At 44.5% G+C, this 21,251-nt stretch overlaps 1 protein-coding gene across 1 annotated transcript in view; it reads left to right on the top strand.

Moving 5' to 3' along the window:
- AK6 (adenylate kinase 6) overlaps positions 1–18,778 on the top strand; it is a 44,463-nt gene extending 25,685 nt beyond the window's left edge. The window contains exon 5 of the mRNA XM_085632386.1: positions 18,479–18,778. Within this exon, the coding sequence (XP_085488512.1) occupies positions 18,479–18,668 (190 nt within the window). The 3' untranslated portion in view covers positions 18,669–18,778. The remainder of the gene's footprint in view (positions 1–18,478) is intronic.
- Positions 18,779–21,251: the final 2,473 nt, after the last annotated feature.

Here is a 21,251-nt window from a genome sequence, read left to right as displayed (position 1 = left end):
CATTCGATGACATCTGTTTACTTTTAAGTATTTTTCACTGTGCCAGTTGAAAAACTGATGCATTGTTTGTAGTGGCAAACAAATGCCTCGACTATATGAATCGCCCTGTGTTGAAGTTTTGAACAGAAATTAACAAAATATTCTCAGACTGAAAGGTTCATAGCAATACAAGCATTTTTACTTCATTTCTTCTAGGGCTTTGATTTACCAAGCAATTGTAGGTAAAGACAGTTCAAGCTCGCCAGCAATAGACAATAGCCAAAAGAAACTGTTACGATTGTAGTTTATTTAACAGTACAAGTAAAATAAATAAACCAATTAGTTGAATACCGATGTTGAGCCCTGTTTAAAAATAAATGTGTATTTTTACATTGACGCCTCCACATAATCTGGTGGAATGTAATTGAGAAGAAGGGTTAGGTGCACTCATAATTAGAATTTAAAAAGATCTCTATATTTTGGTTATTTCTAAGCTCACCTTCCTTTGTTTTACAGCCAGTCTGAGGATGAATATGAAATGCGCCCAAAATTGAGTTTAAAGCTCCCTGTGTGATCCTTCCACATGCTTCTCTAGATGGGCCCAGTAGCCCCCAATTTCCCCCAAAGCAGACTGAAAAAGCTGTGAGCACTCCCTGTTTAGTGTTGGATGGATTGTATGTGTTTTTGTCCTCCATTTCTTTCTTTTGTAGGTTTAGTAGTTGCATGCCAAGTACTTCTTGCTTCAGACTCTTTTTCTTGCAAGCAAACTACATTCCGAGAGGTCCTCTATTAAGTAGTGTGGATCAAAAGCAAAACATAACCTGCACCCTCTATTGTCCCTCATTTACAGCTCTGCACTAGTGAGCAACCTACAGCTGAGAACAGTGTGTTTCTCCCACGCCTCCTCTTATCAGATATGGTTGTGGAAGACCATGTCTCCTTTGTAGAGATTAGCGTCCCCGTCCTTTACCGTCAGGGGAGTCTTCAAACCTGGTATACATTGTCCCATTCTGTAAGTTATGTTGTCTCTAATAAGGGCTTTCTTTCAAGAGGATCACTTCCCAGGCACAAGAGTCTAGTAAGTAGTCTGCGTTTGGTACAGTGTTTGGGCAGGACACTGGCTGTTCATTTAGTTTGTTCAGATGTTTCTGTACAAAGATCTTTACGTTGGTGTAAATGTTGTACACCAGGTTTATGTTCGCTGTGCCCTATCTCTTTTCCTGTATCTGAGTTGCCAGGAGGGGCATGCTAGGTATACAGGCTCCGTTTGTTAATGAGGCCGGCTAGCTATTTGGTAAAATCAATGTGTGCTCACATTACAGATCTCACTGAGTGTGCTCCGGATATGCCTCCTCATTGCACCACACCTTCAATGATTGGGACAAATTTACTGCTATCAGACATGATTGAGCCCCAGTATGCACACAATTTATTGCTTCCTCCTACATGTGAACTCTCAGCTTAACTGTAGAAGTCAAGTAATTACATAAATGACAAAAAAACAACCTGAGCAAGCAGATATCCAGTTTTAGAGATATGTGCCAGAAATTTGACTTTGACAGCCGGGTCCTTTGCCATGCCTTACCCCTCAAGATACCCATCAAATAGTAGGTTTGAGTTTGGAAGCCTCTGTCTGATTGGTGACGTGAGGAGTAAAGGGTGGGAAAGGATATTGCTCCTCAGTCTCTCCATCTGCAATACACAGCCTAATACATACGTTGTTTCTGATTCCATCTAAACAGAGGAGTGTAGCAGTTCCTCTTGTCCCTCTGCAAGCAGGGCCAGACTGGCCGTAGCGGGCGCTGGCTGTTTTCTCGGTAGGCCAGAAGGGTGGGGGCCGTTTTTTAGGTCCCGCCTGAGCCAGCGCTTTAGCGCTGCTCTGGCGAGAGCTTTAGTAAACGGGGGATTTGGAAGTGCAAACCAGTGCTTTATAGGCCTCCAAATACAGTGCATGTGTGCCGGGCGCGCGCACCATTTGGCAGCCTGCGTGATCATTTTGCGGCCGCTTTGATGTTCTCAGTGAGCCGCGCGGCCACTGAGAACATCAAAGCGGCCGCGAAAGTGCACACCATTTGCCAGCCTGCGTGCCTCTCTCCCCTTAGAGGGCGCGACGTGCCCTACCCTCTCCCCTATCCCACTTCCTGCTTGTCCTTGTGTTTCTCTTCTGCATGCTGCTTTGTCACCATTCCGAACACGCTGTACAGCTGGGCCTTGCGTTTCCTTTTTTTTTTTATTATTATAAATATTACATTCCCACAGTTTGACAGAGAAGTGCCAGGATTCTCTGAATAAAACTTGCCTATGTTGACACGAAGGCCTTATTCGGTAGTGCCTCGGTTTCTAGTACACACACGCTCTCGCCACGGGGCTGGTTTCCTCGTACACATCCTCTGCTTCAGGGCAGACCAAGGCTAGAAGCGTCCTTTTTTTGCCGAATGTAGTTTACCTAGTGTCTATTGGTGTTGGCCACAGCATGTTTAAGTTATGTTTTTTTCTGTAGAACGCCCCCTGTTCCAAGCGATGGTTGAACACTATAAAAGAGTGGCATAGCACATATTCAAATATTTCCAGTGGAGTTTGGGGTTGTCTTCTATGGGTCTTTTTTTTCTTTTCCTTTCTTTGTGCAACTGTTTACCGTTTCAGTAATTAAAAGTCAATAGTACCCTTTGTGCCAAAGGGAATTCGATTTTCCTGTGATGTGCATTCAAAGAAGGGTTTGCATGTTCTAAATTCACCTGCCTGCTACGAAGCACCTGTACTGTGCTACACAAACTATATGCAATTGTGTATTTTTATTTTTTCTCTTTTTATTGTAAGCATATGACTGCCCTGTTTGGGTGGCGGCATGTTTTCACTTCATTTTTACGGCACACGCATGCCGAAATAAACGTTGCACTGGCTTGCCAACGCCATCCCTATTGACTTGGCAGATGTTTGCCTAATATCTGGCTAATGGTCTGAGTTCACACAGCATCAGAAGTAATGAACTGCCACTGTGAAGGTTCCTTATTTCCCCACACAATGAAGTTCTTGAAATCTTCCGGCTGAGGTTGGGGCAGCCTTCATCCCTGATTATTCTGCACCGTGAAATATTTCAGTAAGGTCATTGGAAATGTTTGCTTTCTTTACTTCTACTTGGTGGTTCCTGTCCTCACAAGGCCAAGCTAGGATGCTAACAGACTTCCCTCATGCTGCAGCGTTGACGTAGTTTTATGAATTGCTCATTGCTGCTAGTTCTTGTTGACATAGCAGATGCCTGTTAGTGGGAAGGAGAGCATCGTCTCTTCCTGGACTGCTGCAGCCGCCTCCGCTTGTCACGGTCTGGCTTAGAAAGAGGAAGTTGGCTCTGCTGGAAGAACTAGAACACGCACACCTCTGGTATCTACTATCCATGCCGTTCCTGCGTCCAAAGCTTATAGAGCGCAAATGCAAAACATCTTCCGCCCATGCAGGCACATGACAGAGGCTTTCCCGGCCAGTGGTCCCCTAAAACATGCCTTTCAAACCAGTGCAAGTGGAGTGGGGTATTTTTACCATTGGGCAACAAAAGGCACACAGGCATGGCTTCTGAATAGAAAGGTTGCCATATATGTGGCCACCCTAGATGCGAGGGAAAGCCCCCCCCCCCCCCCCTCCACCCACCTGGTGGTAACAAGCACTGGCATAGCCAATAGGTCTCGCCTTTGGGACCGTATAAGTGCTTAGCCATGCAACATTTGATGTTGTTGCACCAAGGATATTGTGCTGCATAATTAAACACTTACAAGGTCCCAAAGGCGAGACCTATTGGCTATGCCAATGCTTGTGTTTCTGGGGGGCCTGTTTGGCAGCAGTGTTTCCCCACCCCACCCCACCCCACCCCCATGCTCCTCCTGGGGCCGGTCCAACTAAGTTGCCAGGGCTGGTTTGTGTTCACAGTCCGCCCCTGTCTGCAAGTACTTTCACCATAAACCTAAGCCACTGCCAGACCATTTTCATGCATTGGGGATTGTACAGCCATGTTTACCTTTTTACTGCAGAGCTTGCAACTTCTAATTTGCCTCCTCTTTGTTCCAGACTTTTACGTGCTGAAAGGTAGTTTTGTTTGTCGGCAGTGTGAAATGCTGCTTAATTTCTTTCATATCTTCAGTTAATATCTGTTGATTCTGTTTTGTGATGTGACACAAGGGCTTTAAAGGTGCTTGGAAATCCTAGACCACGCAGAGGAACGGATGTGAACTGATCTGTTCTCTGGATTGCTGTTCAGAGTTCTTAAAACATTCTCTCTAGGTAGTCTGTTTTCTGCACTGCAGTGGAGAGCTGCGTGTGTTCGTATTTCAGTGCCCAACTTGTGTAGTTAGTCTTTCTAAAATGCATCCAGAGGAGAATTGAAAATTTGATTTTTCAACATTTTATTTATTTTATGAGTTTTATATAGCGCTGGCTAGACTTGTAGGTATCAGAGCGCTTTACATTAGGTTACACAATGTTACAGAAAAATGCTAACCATTACAAATAACATCAAGAATAATCAACACATTGAGAGAGGAAAGGAAGGCGAGACAAATGGAGTGGAAGGGGAAAGTGTGAAGGGGGAGGATGAGGCTGAGTCTACCCAATGACCGAGTGGGTAGGTGACGTCCTAGGAGGGAGTTCACAGTCCGTCTCCTCTTTAGCTAAACAAGGTAGCTCCATCGGGCATCAGTCAAAAATCTAGGTCTCAATTGACGAGGGAAAGCTCGCAGAAGAAAGTTCAGTTGGTAATCAGGGTGGGAACTATGAGCAAGGACGGGAGAGGGCAAAGGTCAATAGCTGGAAAGAGGAGAAGGGTAGAGTGGAAAGGGGTAGGTGAAGGTGGAGGAGGGAGATAAGGACAGGAGAGACGCAGGAGAGTTTGCCCAAAGACCGGCTGGGTAGGTGATGCCAAAGGAGGGAATCCATAGTCCATCTCCCCTTTAGCTCGCAAGGTAGCTCCACCGGGCATCAGTCAAAATGGCTAAGTCTCTGCTGACTAGGGAAAGTTCAGAGTAAATGTCCTGGTGGGTGAGCATGGAGGATATTTTATGAATGCAGCGCAGGCATCGTAGTACTGAATTTGTCTGTGGTTCTGAATTGGGTATACTTTAATTTATCAGAAGCCAGGGAATGTATTTGATATCAGATTTACTTTTCATAGTCTAGACGTGGGATTAGCCACTAAAGGCTATCTTTCCATCGCCTCATGTTAAGAATGTTAATTTAATTTCATAGTATTCCACCTCTTTTGTGAGGTGTTTCGTGCTTTGTGTTCCTGCATTTGGATTAACCAGGAATTTTGTTTTTGCCCCTTGCTCGCTTTTCAGTGTCTTAATTTGCTGAATCAAATGTTTATTTCTCGAAGGTGTCATTAGTAAATCTACTTTGGTCCAGTGCTGAGCTACGATGGTTAGTGCTACAAATTCTGTATTGATCTCCTTTTATGTTGTGAATCTGCTACTACAAAGCCTCAAGAACACAGCACTTGCGTGCTGTCCTTATCCAGGTGCTATGAGCGTTCATCATTGTTTTTGTTAAGATACTTGATGCAAATTGTTTGTTTATTACCCTTTACACCAGTGAATTGCCTCAAAACCAACCTGCATAATAAAGCAATTTAGGGCACATGTGCGACAAACATTTTACGAGTTCCTAATTGCAACTTTCTGCGACTCGCAATTAGGAAGTCGCAAAATGCAATGTATCAATGTGTTTCAGACACATTTAGCAATTTCCAATGGGGTCGCAATTGACCTACCTAATCAATATTCATGAGGCAAGTTGCAGTTTACGACCTATTGGAAATGGCCTGTAATCACAGGGATGTTGCCCTTCCGGGGTAGCAGACCACCATGTCTGTGATACTTTTTAAATAAAGGTTTTTGTTTTTTTAAGTGCAGCAGCCCGTTTTCCTTTAAGGAAAACGGAATGTATTTAAAAAAGAAAAATAAAGTTTCCTCCATTCTTTTTTTTTTTTTTTTTTTTTTTTTTTTTTTAGAGCAGGTAGTGGTCCATCCACCACTGCCTGCTCCAAATTGGCTCCCACATTCACAAAGGGGGGAAGTGCTCACCTGTGGACCCCTTCAAGTTTGCCAACGGGTTAACACCTCCTTAACGGAGTCGGTAAAATATGAATGTTTGGCGACTGCATTCTGGTCACAAAACATTCATACATCCCCCTGCTACTCGCTATTAGTAAGGGATGCCCTCAACACTCTCCTTCCGAATACCGACATGCAAACCCTATTTTGCAAGTCAGTAATAGGTTAGCGACTCGCAAAATAAAGTTAGTACATATGAAAAGGCTCTTTAGCGGGCGCAAACAGCCAGATTCTCCTTTTGCGACTGCTAAAACAGTTTTAGATAACAGGGGTGCGGTCTTAAGTGCAGGTCGGATTGCGCATGGCACTCTAACAGTTTGAAGTGCCTTTTTTCTTAGCCTTTTGAGTTTGTAAAGAATGTATCATCGTGTTTTGAAGGGTGAGACCAATGAAAATAATTTAGGTTATTTTATCTTTTTTTGTTTAATATAAGCTGCAGTCTAACTGAATTGGGTGATTATTTAAGTAAAACACCAGAGCCAAAAGCGACACCAGGATGACCATGAAGAAATTGGGAGGTCAACACTGTCTGGTTAAAAACAGACATATGGGTAATCTATGCTAGGAGAGAGGGTCTCCTGGTTGTCCTTTGCCCCACCAGGTAGCATGACCTTCGCAAGGAGGATCTTGCACCCTCCACTGCTTAAGAACCCGAGCATTCTGAAAAGAGCTTGGTTTTAAAAGTTTGGGCATCTTTGAAAACCTAGCAGGATACTACACTTTTCAAGAGGTGCACGTTTGTTGATAATTTGCTTTATACGCAGTGCTTTTTCTGAAACATTGCAATAGTCTCAGAAGGCAAGCAGCACTTAAACATATGGACTTTCTTGGAGCCAGGTGATATGCCATATTTTACTTCTCCGTAGCCGACCTCAAAGGTGTGTAGGCATTCTCCTTAGGGCAGGAACTTGGCGTCATGCTAGGGCCGGTGTATGCTGCCAAGAGTTCAGAGCCAGCCAGTGGGACCGCTTCGCCTCTATAGTGTTTTTATAGTTTAAGCATGATACACAAAGGTACAAGAAAACCATACAGAGCTGTTCTTACATAAATCAGTCCCTGGAAGAGATGAATAAAGGCGATCCACCAGTATAGTGGACAAGAGTCCTCTATCTAAACCTGGAGGCTAGCTGCACATGGATGGTTCTAGCAGGGAATCCCAATGTTTCAAGAGGCTTTAAGTGCTAAAACACCTAAATGGGTGGTGCCAATTAGCTGGAATTCACTTATGAACTATTGACTCCTGAAACAGTTACTAACTGTCCCTGTAATTTTAACCTTGCTTTCAACTTGTTTATATAGCTTTGTGTGGGCTTTACTGGTCCAAGAGCCATTGTAATGACCAGAATTACTAAAAGGTACCTGCCCATATTTATTCATTTGTTTGTTCCCATTCGTTTATAGGTCGAACCTAGACAGCGCTTGATCTGTCTCTTCGAGACATGTATATATTTTGTGAACTTGAGCCTGCCCATTGTTTTTCATTTGTTTATTTCAGTATCCCACTCTATGCAACGCCACTCTATGCCGCACCGCCACTCTACTCGGCACTGCCACTCTGTGCCCCGCTACTCCATTCTACACAACACCCTTTATGCCACTCCACAGCACTCTGCCCCACTCTTACAGTCTACTCCACTCTACGCCCTTTTACTATACGACACTATACTTCCTACATTACACTGCACAACACTACATGCCACTCCATAACGCACCATACCATTCAAGTCTACTCTACTCCACGCAACTCCAAAACACTATACTCTGCTCAACCTAAGAACGTTTCACTCCAAGCCACTTTACTCCAATAACTTACAGCCATACTGAATTGCAGCCGCACTAGAGTACAACTGGCTAAAACAAATTGTCAAAGCCACTGGCGGGACCTATTGGTATTCATTTGTAGGCATGCAAACCACATACACGCCTTTATTACACCTACCATACACCTACTCACCTAAACTATGATGTAAACGATGTATTTGCATAAGAGGGCATTCGAGTTAAGGTATGAATTTAGATGCAGTATATTATAGCAGTACTGCCAGCACACAGGAGCATTGGAAGTGTGAATGGTACACACAGAATCAGGCTAACCTACTGTTGTATTTTATCGTGATTGGGTGAAATATTTCGGGCCAATTTTTCAGACAAACAATAAAAGTAGTGAATGTGCAAAAGTTCTGTGGCCAGCGCAACCCAAGGTCCTTTTAGAACTCTGCGTATTCCAGCTTAGAGCATGTGGTTATGATACTACAGCAGTTGTATTTTAATGCTTACAGACAATGTGACATGGCTGTGCTCACATGCACACTTTTCATATGTCTCGGGCAGGCTCAAGATGGACATGTGTGCTTTTACACCCATTGCATGGCATCACTGTATAAACGGATAAACGTGCGCACACAGAAGGTGTATTGCTGCATACGTCGCAGGGCCTACCCACATCGTGGAGTTTTTGCACGAACTGTTTGTTTTTAATCATCCTGTTCTCCAGAACAGAGCTACTGCCCTTACACACTGCATCGCCCACTCCTATTGGTGGCAACTGAGGTCCAGGCATCTTTATAGGGCCAAGTACCCCAATCTACATGACACCGGTGCGCTCAAGACAACCCCTGCCACCACCCATCACGTACAAAACACATGCCAGCCGCTGTTTTTAATCAACCCGCACACACCGTTGCAGGCCAACAACACTCAGTTTGACACGTCGATGTTTCACCCGAATGTGCAGGTGAAGTCCACGATCCACCGTCGTTTTAGTGGCAATTTACCAAATATTCTTTGCCAAAATCAAGAGTATCCTCCCTGATTCTTTGATCAATAACTTCCAGGCTACTATCTGCGTGTTGGTATTTGACCATTCGGCAATGGCCACTGGCTAGAAAGTCTGCACAATAAGGTTTATGAATTCGAGCAGTCTGGCTCGATGAGATACTTTTTATTTCTTAAGTGCTAATACCCTCCTGCAACTTCAAAACACGTAGGCAGCGAGGCAAAACACAGGATGTGTTGCACAAAATAGACCAGCATTGCCCTGCTGGAACTAGCTCAGCCTTGCTGTTAAGGGACTACTGAGAAGCTGGGTTCCTTCCGACTTCATTGTAGTGAGCAGTACTGAAAATGAAGTGGACACCCGTAGCCCAATATCCTAACATTTCATAGGACTGTTATGGAGTTCTTTTTGGTGACTTTCATTTAGGTCCTTGCTTGTCATCCTGGTCTCACCGCAACCCCAGGAAATAGACGCAGGGGTACTCACAAACTTTCTCTCGGGGGCCAAATTTACAGTGTGGTTTGTGGCTGAGGGCCGCACCGGTGGAGGCGGGGTCAGAGGGGGAGGGGCGGGGCTTAAGCAAAAAAAAAATTGTGACCATGAGGTTGAACACAGGTCCCTGCAGCAGACGCCTTCGTCCACTGAGCCACCAGATCCAGCATACACACCTCTCTCTCTCTCTCTCTCTCTCTCTCTTCTCCCCCCCCCCTACCCTCTCTCTCTCTCTCTCTCTCTCTCTCTCTCTCTCTCTCTTCTCCCCCCCCCCTACCCTCTCTCTCTCTCTCTCTCTCTCTCTCTCTCTCTCTCTCTCTTCTCCCCCCCCCCCTACCCTCTCCCAGACGATGTGAACGTGAAATCGAGCGCAGTTAACGGCGGCGTGTTCCAGGGTGACCAAGGGCGGTACACTTATAACATCCTGGGCTCCTCTCCCAGTTGACCGGGGGCGAGCGATCCGTGTGACTACAATTGAATGGATGGACACGGAGACAAAGGCTGACCGAAGCGCGGGCTTCGGCTCCAACGTACATCATCCAACCGGAGGGTTCCCTTTTCTCCACAGCTCATTGGAGAGACAGCCTGCAGCCTCCGGTTGAGTAGCCAATCGTTGCACACTGCGGGCTATTTCCGAACGTGGGGCGGGAGCTTCAGCCAACCAGAGCAGCCCTCCGTCTTCGAGTGCATAATGGGGCTCTTGCCTGCCTGAACTCCATTCTTCCTCGCTCGTACACCGGTACGATGTCTGAAAGGTCCGCGGGCCGCCAAGGAAGGCTTGCCGGTCCGCTGGCGGCACGCGGGCCGTACTATGAGTAACCCTGAAATAGAGAAAACCCACAGCAGATAATATCTTACCTCCAGTCTCTAAATATGCACCCAGTCCTGTATCCCTCCTAGTATACCGACTTGCTACAGTTTGTAGCTCGGTCATGCACTCGACAAGGTAGCCATGATGGAATCCTTTAGCCAATCTACTGATAAAATGTGCCAAGTACTTCAAACACTTTCTGAGCTGGGTTAACGAAAAAACGTTACTGTGGGGATATTTTTACTTTTCTGAGCCCTAAATAAAGTTAATTTTAGTTAATTGTCTACAGTGCACTACCACCGCTTCAGAAAAGTCTTGCTGTGTGTTAATAACCTCGTTGGCAATTCTTATTTATTATTTTTTTCAAGAAGACTTTTCCAGGCCTCTAATTTTCTTCCACCCGACTGCTTTTTGTTGCACTTTCTAAAGAATTCCTGAATGAATCTACCCTTTTGTTGGCAGCCATGTGCGCATTTCTGTGGAGTCTTTTCTGATATATAATGTTTCAGGTTACCACTCTCCACATTCTTTTACTGCATCTACTTGACCTATTATTTTGTTTCTTTTCCATATGTGCTATATAGACCCTCAACATGTGCTAACGCTGAATGGAGACCTTCAATTATCAGTGGCACCGTTTTGATCTCAACAGCTATTAGTAGCTGTATGTGCAGTAATTGTGTATGGCTCTACATGAGCAGACAAATTAGTGGTGTTCGATGATGAGAACTTGCTAAATCACTGGTCCTTTTCCAGCTTTGTCAAGTAGGAAAAATTATATGGTTAACAGTTTGTTCTCTCTGGCCCTTAGGTAAGCCCAGTTGCTAGTTCTAATCGTCATAAAATTATAAAAAATGAATTCATTCTCCTCATTTCTCGCTTGATTTACACAGGTATGATGAATGCCTGTTTCTGCATAATTTGTTGTTCTTGTGCTGTCTGTCTTTGTTTTCACGACGAGCAAAAAAAAAATTCATTGTAATAGTGAGAAAATTAGGCCTTCCTCAGCGTTTTTCTAAGATGACTCCTACCCTCTTCACTTTCTGCATTTAGTTCCCAGTGGTTGACTATTTAATCTAAGCCGGTGTCTTTTGTTAATGAGAATCCTTGAGCCATATTGGGCGTACAGTCTCTAGAACACTGTAGAAATGAACTATCAAAAATCTTACAGAATAATCTGTCACTTTTTTGTAGGAATCTCTTTTTCTATGATGACCAGGTTAAAGTATTCTCTTCAGACCTAAAGATTTCCAGTTCTTCTCTGAGCTAGGAAATGTAGCAGGGTTGTCCCTATCTTTAGTACCCCCTGCACCGTAGGATCTGTAACATGGCAGGTCTTACCTTTAGAGAAAATACGAATTGGGTGGTGCCATGAGCAGTAGCCCACAGTGCACACTTCTGGATTTGAGAAGAGTTTTTCCTTGTACTGCGCTATATTTTCATTGACTTGAGTTGTAGAAATAATTTTAGCAGCAAAAATCCATGAATCTAGACCAGGGGTCTCCAAACAGTCTATCGCGAGCTACCGGTAGCTCGCCCAGACCCTGTGAGTAGCTTGTGCCGCTTGCATTTTAATTTAGTAGCCCTTCGGTATTTAGGCTTTTTTCTTTTTTTGATCCATTGCCCGCCCTCACCCAAAGCAGCTGCTCAGATTGTTTTTTTGAGTTTAGCTGGGGTGGGCGGGCCGAAGAGGATGACGTTCCCCTCCTACGTACACCTCTTATGTCTACGCCCCCTGCCTTTACCACCCTGGCACCGCGCTTTTCATTGGGTGCGAGAGAGAAGTGCCAGGGACCTGTGCCCTATTCTGCCTAAGAGTACAGCCTGCCACCTGTATATTTCATTGTTGCAGCAGGTATGCCGTGCCTGATCAGCTCCCTACACCTCTCTAACTCGCATGGCCTTCCTAGTCGATAAACCCTCTCATTTAAATAAGGGCCCTCCGTTCACCCGCACACTAATGAAGAGATGTCCTTCCAAAAGTGTGAAATTCTCCTGTGGCTCTTAGTTCTCCGTATGTAGGGTAAAAATATATCCAGGGAGCACACCTCAACACCCTTAATCCCTGGGCCAGAAATAGAAAATTACTCGGGCCCTCATCTCCTGCTCTTCTAGCCCTTGGTGTACTTTCAAACCAAAGCGGCTAAACGGTGTGCAGGTCATGTAATTAATATAAATCATTTGTAGCCGCAGTTTACACTATGGCTGACTTTGGAAATTCGATATCTAATCTAATTCTATTGAAATCCCGACTAACGAGTCGCCTCAAGGAAGGAGCGTTACGCCTTGAATCTGAATGCCGATATTTTTATGGGAAGGGATCCGATAATGAAAGTAGTCAGTGGCTCATAAACATAAAGCATGCAGAGTAGGCTATTTATTTTTAGGCTTTGTTGGGCTCCGTTGCCTGCCCTTACCCAAAGCAGCTGCTCAGATTTGGTTTAATTAACTGCTAGAAAACATGATTCACATTTCACAAGGCAGCGATTTAAATAATTTAACATTTACTGGTTGTACATGTAGAAATTACTCTTAGGCCTTCAGTTCCCCGCATATATTCCAACTGGTTTTATATTCTCCAGGTTTTTCAGTTTGGGCGAGGGAAAACACTTGGGTTTGCCCTGTATCAAGCCCAAATCAAACCTTTGTGTGCCTACGCTGGACAACCGGGGACACAGCTCATGCAATTTACCACTCTTGTGGTCTTCAGTACATTTATCTCATGCACACCGAGCTGACAAGATGCCGCTGCTTCATACTGTGACAAAAAGAGATGCTCTCTATCTTGTTGTATTTCCACATTGTATGTATTACAGACCTCAGTTTCTCCTCGGACACTGCAGTGCCTTAAAGCTCAGAAGAGTTATTTGCTACGCAATGCATTTTAATTTCTTATATTTGATAACATGCAACAGTTTCTCATGCTTTGTAACCACTCTTCTGCGTTGGCATTTTTACTTGAGATAATAAGCCCCTTTGTGTATTCATTGCTCTGTTGCTAGAAGACAGCTTAGCTGGGGCATTCCTCTTTTATGTGCACATCTCGTGTCTGTGCCCCCTGCTTTCCCCACCATGGAACCGCGCTTTTCATTGTGTGTGACAAGTGCCAGTGCAGAGCAGGTTTGCAGGTGGCGCAAGTAGATCTGAACTGGCCAGGCCCAGTGCCATCAGCCTTTTCACCCCGCCACCTTTATATTTGATCAGAGAAGCAGGTAAGATGGCATCTACAGAGACAGGAGAGGGCTGTAGGGTCAAGAGCTGCCCTGCTGATTTATGTGCGGCGTGGGCATGAATGGGTTTTCTATGACTGTCTTGTGTGTGGTCCACCCGCAGTCATGCCATGTTTCTCCGCATAAGATGGCTCTCTGTGCAGCAAGCATCATTAAGTCTGGTCTGTTCTCGAGGCCGTTGGCCTGCATCGCCCAGGCTTTGCTGGGTAACTTATTATTGCTTTATTGATTCATCAAAGCATATTGTGCAGCTACGTCACAGAGCGGCCATAGCTAGTGAACCAAGTCATGTGGACTTTGTTTCACTAATAAAAGCGGAGAAGTGCAGAGAAGTGTCCTTCGAAGCACTCACTTAGCCTGTTTCTATGAGTGTGGCAGGGCTGCTTGTTTTATAGCTGTCAAGGGGCACTGTGTCATGAGGACGACTTTCAGCCAGCTTTGGTTTCTGATCCCACATCACTATGCATGCTGGGAATTGTAGTTTCACACTGTCCAACATTGGTCGGGCTTTGCAAGACCTAATGTTAATGAAAAGGGACGGGGAAAACTCTGGTCTAGTTCTATTAGCAAGCAGATAATTTCTTAAACAAGTTTATAAATGATGGGCGTATGATCAAATGCGCAACTGCTGTTTTCCACGATCAGCCCCTTATCATAACAACTTTCCATTCCATCTAACTAACAACACTACCTTGAGCAAGCAAAGTATGTCTGTTTGTAATGCACATTAGACCAAAAAAAGGGGTCACTGTTCCATCGGTGTGGGTGCTAGAGTCACCCTCGCACACAAAAGAGAAGAGAAAAACGTGTTGGAGCTGAAAGGGGATGGGGCTAGGTCCAGGATCCACTTTGTAAGGAGGAGAACACAAATTTGTCTCTTGTTGCCCTCGCACACCCCAAGGGATGTCATGCTTCATCATTGGGTGTTTGCTCCTCGTTGGGCCTAACGGGTCCCCCGAAGGGTCACTTTGGCGGAGATCTTTTAAGAGAACAGCCGTTTGATGAATTGGGGTGTGTTGGGGGAGTGGGACCTATGTGCACAGTGAGTGTGTGTGTGTGATAAGAATTAAAAATGGCTAAAGGATTCCAAATGCGGAAACATTTATTACTGTGTTGGTCCCTTTGCCATGCTAAAAAACAGAAGGTTGTGTGTTACGTCTCTGGGCTGTAATGTGCCCTTGATAACTGAAATGGTCACTACAGCTAAGCTACAACTCAGTCGTTGATTCGCCCCTTAGATATGACCTAGATAGAGAGAGGAAATGGAGGAATATAAAAAAGACACAATGCACTTATTAAGCATAGATAAATGGCATGTGTCTGTATTCGAAAGCGCTGTGTGTTATCTGGGCAAAAAAACATGATATTGGTGTTGGCTTCGGCAAGGGGTTGGTCTCTGGGGGAGGGGCAGTCCGAGCCTACTCACTGGGCAACCTACCGGTTGCGTCCAGAGTTTGTCTGGTGTTCTCGAATGCCCCCACTGACTGGGACGCGCCAATTTTGAAGTACACATGGTAAGATTTTAAAGGCCTACATTGGTTCTTTCTGATTGAAGCATGTCATAATAGCCGCTCCCCAGATCGGGTGGTGTGATGCGGTGTACTGCAGAGAGTAAGTGAGGCCGTAACGCATATGCATATCCTATCCCAACCTGAGAAGGCAGCTACGTACACGCTCCGGTCATACCACCATATGTGGCTCAGTAGATTAGTAAATCACATACACACGCAACAAGAGTAACTGTCCCTAAGCCTCACCTCACGTCTCATGGAAAGTTACTCCATGGGCTGGGGTGCCGGTAACCTGTGTTGTCACGGGCTGGTGGGGGTTAACGGCATGTTCTCTTAAAAGATCTCCGCCAAAGTGACCCTTCGGGGGGACCCTTTAGGCATTGCAGCACCGGCCTAACGAGGAGCAAACGTCCAATGACGTCACACAACCCTCTGGTTGTTTGAGGGCAACAAGAGACAAATTGTGTTCTTCCCCTTACAAAGTGGATCCTATACCTAGCCCCAATCCACTTTCAGCTCCAACACGTTTTTCTCTTCTCTTTTGTGTGTGAGGGTGACTCTCTAGCACCCACACCGATGGAACAGTGACCCCCCTCTTTTGGTCTAACGACTTGACAGTGGAGCACGGGCACTGGACCGCAACCAGCTCCTCGTCCCCCTTCTCCTTCTTTGATATTGTGTTTGTAATGCACACCTTGTATATGGCCACAATTGTTAAATGTGAAAAATTATGATTGACTATTAAACCATATGTACATGGTGCAAGTGACGCCCTTTTATTGGACCGCACTCAAAAGGCCAGTGGGGTGCGAATGGGGACAGGTGAACCAGGCCCTGCCCTATAGGCTGGCCTGACAGATCAGTGCATTGGTTGGTTTTTTGGCTATTTGTGGGGTGATTTTATTGGCTGGTGGGCTGGTTTTTATTGTTAATTTCTATGATATTACCACAAACATTGCTGCAAGCACAAAAAGAGTCTGCCATACTTTGTAAAACACCACCTATACAACATGTCTTTACATTACAAATTTAAAACTTAATTTGTAATTGTGGCCCACTACTTTTTAGTTATTGGATTTGTTAATGGAGCTACTTCTAATTTGGTGCCCGGGCCTCTTTTCTGTCCCAATCCAACTTTAGGAGCAAACAATGGCCTCCGCTTTCATGGATTGTGCTTTAGTTTGTTGTCTCACTGTTGTCTGACATACGTCCCACACGTCAGTAATGTGGCATGTCATGGCCCTACATTTCAACCTATTCCTGGGCTAGGTCCAGGAGCCAAGGCTCGCACATCCAGCCTAGTACCGATCATCTTCCACTATGTGCAATACTCTTCCTCCCTTAGGGATACCGATACATGGAATCTGTAACCATGGGAGTCCACCTTCACCGAGGGTGTTAGCCTGCCAGCTTGCCTTGGCTTGCACAGCAGAGTGATGTTCTTCAGGCTGGGGAATGTACTTTTCAGGGGAATAGTCCATCTTAAAAATGGCTCGACTTGACATCTTGCATTGTCTGGTTCAGGTTGTATGGTGGGGTGTGCAAAATTCACATAATTTCCTTTTGCACAATTAAGTTAAATTCAGGAAAACTAGGACCAACCACACAAAATGCAAATATGCCATTTAGCGCTATAAATTCTGGGCTTGGGCATATTTAGCAAACCTTCAAACAGCCCAGCAAGCCACCTAGCTGCACTAAGGGAAAGGGCAGGAATGCAACATATTTAACATTATATGGTGTATTCCTATCCCTTATAGACACAATCTAGAGAGAAGGGGGGGGTGGGGGGGGGGGGGGGGGACTAGGAGCTAATTAGAAAAACTAAAGGTCCTGTACCAATGCTCCCATGGCCTTCGTCAATTACACTTATTGGTATCAGTTCCTGGAAGAAGAGGGAACGAGAACACTCTGCAACCCGCTATGGCTGTGAGTGAGAGAGTGATAATTGAGTGTATGTGAGTGGGGAGATTCCTCCTGTTTGTTCTTGTGCCCCTACACACCCTTGCGAGTGTAAAGCATCATCGGGCTGTGCTCCTCGTGGGGGTAGCGCCGCAGTCCCTCCTCTGCCTCCTTGATTCATTTGTGTTTGCCAGACTTATTTTACAGATATAGGTACAGTGCAATGTTTTATGACGAATTCCTTCTATAGTGAATTACAAAAAAAGGAACATTAAGGAAAACAAAAATGGTGCAAAAAAAGGCAACCACAAAAACATGCAATGTATTAAAATCCGTTGAAAAGTAAGGTAACCTGAACACTGGGAATCACATCAATTTATATTTAAAAAAGTTAAAAGGAAATGTGAAAATCAATCATGATAACTTTATATGTCTCTTGATCTGGAATGGATTTAATTTATTTTAGAATGCTGTAAAGAAGGGTGTATTGCTTTAAAAGAGTTGGCTTCTCTTGGCTAAAAAGTAACACTTAGGCCCTGCATTTAAGTTTGGCAGGCTGCCCGCCAACTGTCACGGTGGTGAAGTACACTACATCCGCTGCCCCGGGTGGACTCCGCTTGTCATAGTCCCACGATGAACTCTGTACCTTCAGAGGAACCGCCGTACCTGTGGTTCCTCTGAAGGCGCTGCAAATTGATGCACGGATGCGGTCTTCCCGATGGCCACACACAAACTTGGTGTGGGAGTCATTTTTTAGGTCCAGCCTGGGCAGCGCATGCGCTGCTCTGCAAGGCATGCTGTATTAGAGTATGGACTTGAAGCCCCGCCCACTCCGCCCACATTTGTCATTAGCTTGCGTCATTGTCCTTCGTAAAGGCTGGCCTCTGAATTGTTAATAGGCTTGTTAGTCCCTCCTTAGTACCGCGTTGTCTTCCTTTGTTCCTTTGTAACCTCCCATGAGGACTGGCCCTTTTACTTCGGTTGTTACACAGTACGTCTTATTTAGTCTGCAAGCACTATTTTCTTCAATGAATTTCTCCTACTGCAGGCACAGCATGCTTTCCTACAACTTTCAAAGCGCCATGCATTCTTCCACTTTCCAAGCAGCCCAGGACAATGGCAGCCGCTTCTTTGAAATGCAATAGGTATCGCATTTACAAGAGTTTGAGCTTTCGGCATCGTAAACGAGAAGGACTTTTATTTATCTGTTTGGATAATAAACATAAATAAATGCCATTGTCATTAACAATGCCAATAGCTTAAACTCTTGCAAATGCGAGGCCTATTGCATCGCAAATGCTTGTTTATTGGTTTCTTTCAATTGTCTATTTCTCTCAAGAAGCTGAACATAGAACCTATGGAAGAACCGCAGCTGTCTCCGAAGAGACAGTAGACACATCTCGAGAGTAGCAAAGCATGGTAAACAGTCTACTCTACACAAAGGGTATAGTCTCAGTCTTGGTCTTAGCAAAGCAAGTTGCTGGCCCTTTAGTTAGGGACAGTGTTAAGGGTTTGAATGCAGCCATTTGAGAATACTTGATATGGGGAAATTTAGTTTCCGGCGACTAGCTTTGTTTGTAATGCTTCTCTGCAGGCACTTTCTCCCAGGTACGCGGGCTGACTAGCTTCTGAAATCTCTTTGGTAAACATACATTAATGTATTTAACTGTTTTTGTTTCCAGGGGTTATACAGATAAAAAGCTACAGGACAACGTGCAGTGTGAAATATTTCAGACCCTTTATGAAGAGGCCCTAGAATCCTACAAGCAGGAAATCATCTACCAATTACCCAGCAACACTCCTGAAGACATGGAGCGCAACGTGGAACAGATTTCACAGTGGACAGAGCAGTGGATAAAAGACAATAATTAAATCCTGATGCAAGATCTTGGACTTTAAAGGACTGATTTATACATACTTTTTTTTTTATAGGACGATTCTGGGTGTAGATGCTCCCAATAAATGAAATATTTTCAATTCTGTATGTAGTCACGTTGCTTTGATCTTTTGCTTATGAAGCCAGCATTGTAATAGTGTCCACAGCTACAATATGCTCCTGAAAGTAAAACTATTCTCCATCTTTCATGAATCAGAAATGTTAGCCAATGTTTTTTAGGTCTCGCCTAGACAGCACTTGCACTGTCTCTTCAAGACCTGCTGTATTCAGGATATGTGCATTAAGCCCCGTCCACTTTCTGCCCATCTTTTTACTTGGCTTCTGTCCCTGTTCTTTTGTAAATGGTGGCTTTTCATTTGTCAATAGGCTTAGTAGTCCCTTCTTACTACCGCCTTTTCTCTTCTTGTAACCTCCTATGAGGACACCCCCTGTTACATGTGGTGTTACTCCCTACGTTTTAATTACAGCCTCAAGGCATTTTTTTTTTTAAAGGCTTCAGGCAAGACACGCTTGGTCCTAAGCTAGGCTGGCAGTGGTTACTTTGCTGACTATGAGGACATCCCCCCCCCCCCTCCCCTCCCCCTGTTACATGTATTGTTACTCCCGAGGTTTTAATTACAGCCTCAAGGAACTATTTTCTTTAAAGGCTTCAGGCAGGACACGCTTGGTCCTAAGCTAGGCTGGCAGTGGTTACTTCGCTCACTAGAACATCTCACATTTATATGAGACGGTCTATAAATTCCCCTTCATCTGCTCCACACAGAGTACAACCTAATCCGAAAATAATGTAGTAATTTTCACATTTCAAAGCTACTAAATGTATATATGGACATAGCTATTTGAATGTACTAGTAGTACTGTCTTGCTTGCAATGCATTATGGGTAGATTGGATTTACCATATCTTCTGCAGGGTGCAGTACCATATGTGACCAAAAGAGGTCCGCAGTGCTGGTGCCTTGCTCACTATGTACCTCTAGGAGCAGTCTGCGATACTGCACTGAGACCTACAGTGCTGGTTCCTGGCTCACTACACAAGCATTTGCAATGCAGTAGGTCTAGCATTACTGAAAGTATGAGCTATTGGCGTTGCATTATTGTTGCAAAGCCAATACCTCAAACTATCAGTTATGCAAGACCTATTGCATTGCAAATGCTTGTTTTTTTATATATTGTGAGCAGCAACCATAGAAGCTCAAGGAGAGGCACTGAATGCAGGAGGGCAGACATACCAGTGATCAATAAAAATTAATTATGAGGTAGTTTGTGACCATCTTTAAAGTGCCCACAAAACAGCTTACTAAATACAACAGGGGGTAGCAAGACCCAGCCACAAAGAGTCTGGTCCTGCCTTAGTGAAGTGGTTAAAGTAAATGATGACCATGATATCTCATCTAAACGAACTGCACCGGTGAGGGGAATGAACGTTTATGCTGTTAAGGGATGAACATTGTGTTCCATAGAGCCGTCCCCACAAAGAAATGGCGGCACAGAGTGCATACATTTAGCACCAATCATTTAATGTCCCTTAAATATACAAATGCAATAGTGTCATTGTGCTATCCCAATTAAGAATTACATTTTAGCTGTGTGTGAGTAGCTTTAGAGGCATAGTTATTCTGCGTTGCTCTGGTCATCCCATATAACCCAGACTGTCATTAATGCAGCCATCAAATTTACACGAGGCCTCATGTGTAAATGGCTTAATTTGGAAGCGTATCTGAAACTTTGTGAGACATTCCAAAATTAAGCTGTTTTAGGGGGTGGGAGGTCCTCTGTCATCATAAACTGGAGTGTCTGCCCAAAGATGAGGTTAGTGTAAAAGCATTATTTCCGTTGTAAAATCAATGACTTTGAAAGCATACGAGTACGCTCTTAGACTGTTTGCTATTTGAGCCTGTAACCAAAAAGCAGTAGCATTTGTGGATAACGTAAAGTTGGTTTAATTTCACCTTCGACCAGAAGTCCGTGCCTGCAAGTGCTCATGTGAAGCGGGGTGGCTTTACCCATATGTAAGCAATGCTGCACAGTATTCACTTTGTGAACAAAAATAAATAAATGTATTCAGCATTGAATAATGGCACACAGAGCTAGAAGGCCATAGTAAGGTGTGATTTCCATATCGCAAACCTAGTTGCAAAGGAACTGAGCTCTGCTTTGGAGTAGTTTACGGTAGACAACAGGCACAACAAGCTGATTGAGGTCTAGAAGTACATGAAGGTGAGGGATGAGGACTACAGCAATAAATTAGGCCGGAGAGGGGAAATGGAAGATTGGGGTATAGACTAGTTTGGGGGAGGTCAGATCTGAGGGCTGAGCACTGTGCAAATGCCATGATCTTGGCATATCATTGTCCAAAGTGTTGCTTCTAGGTTTAAGCCCGCTATCAGCTATCCAGATCTATTTCAAAGCCAAATCGGGTTTGCAGTCACCACAAACGTCTTTGTAAATCCTATTTGCCCATTTGGAATTTTTGGGGGGCGGGGGGTATGATTATCTAGTGTCAGGCGATGCAGGTTTACTCTCCTTTAATTAACTGTGATGTCTGCTTCGAGCACTA

Source organism: Triturus cristatus, chromosome 2_1, assembly GCF_964204655.1.
Source record: "Triturus cristatus chromosome 2_1, aTriCri1.1, whole genome shotgun sequence".
Taxonomy (NCBI): domain Eukaryota; kingdom Metazoa; phylum Chordata; class Amphibia; order Caudata; family Salamandridae; genus Triturus; species Triturus cristatus.
Note: the sequence above shows the minus strand (reverse complement) of the source record. Positions and strands in the feature narration are given on the sequence as shown.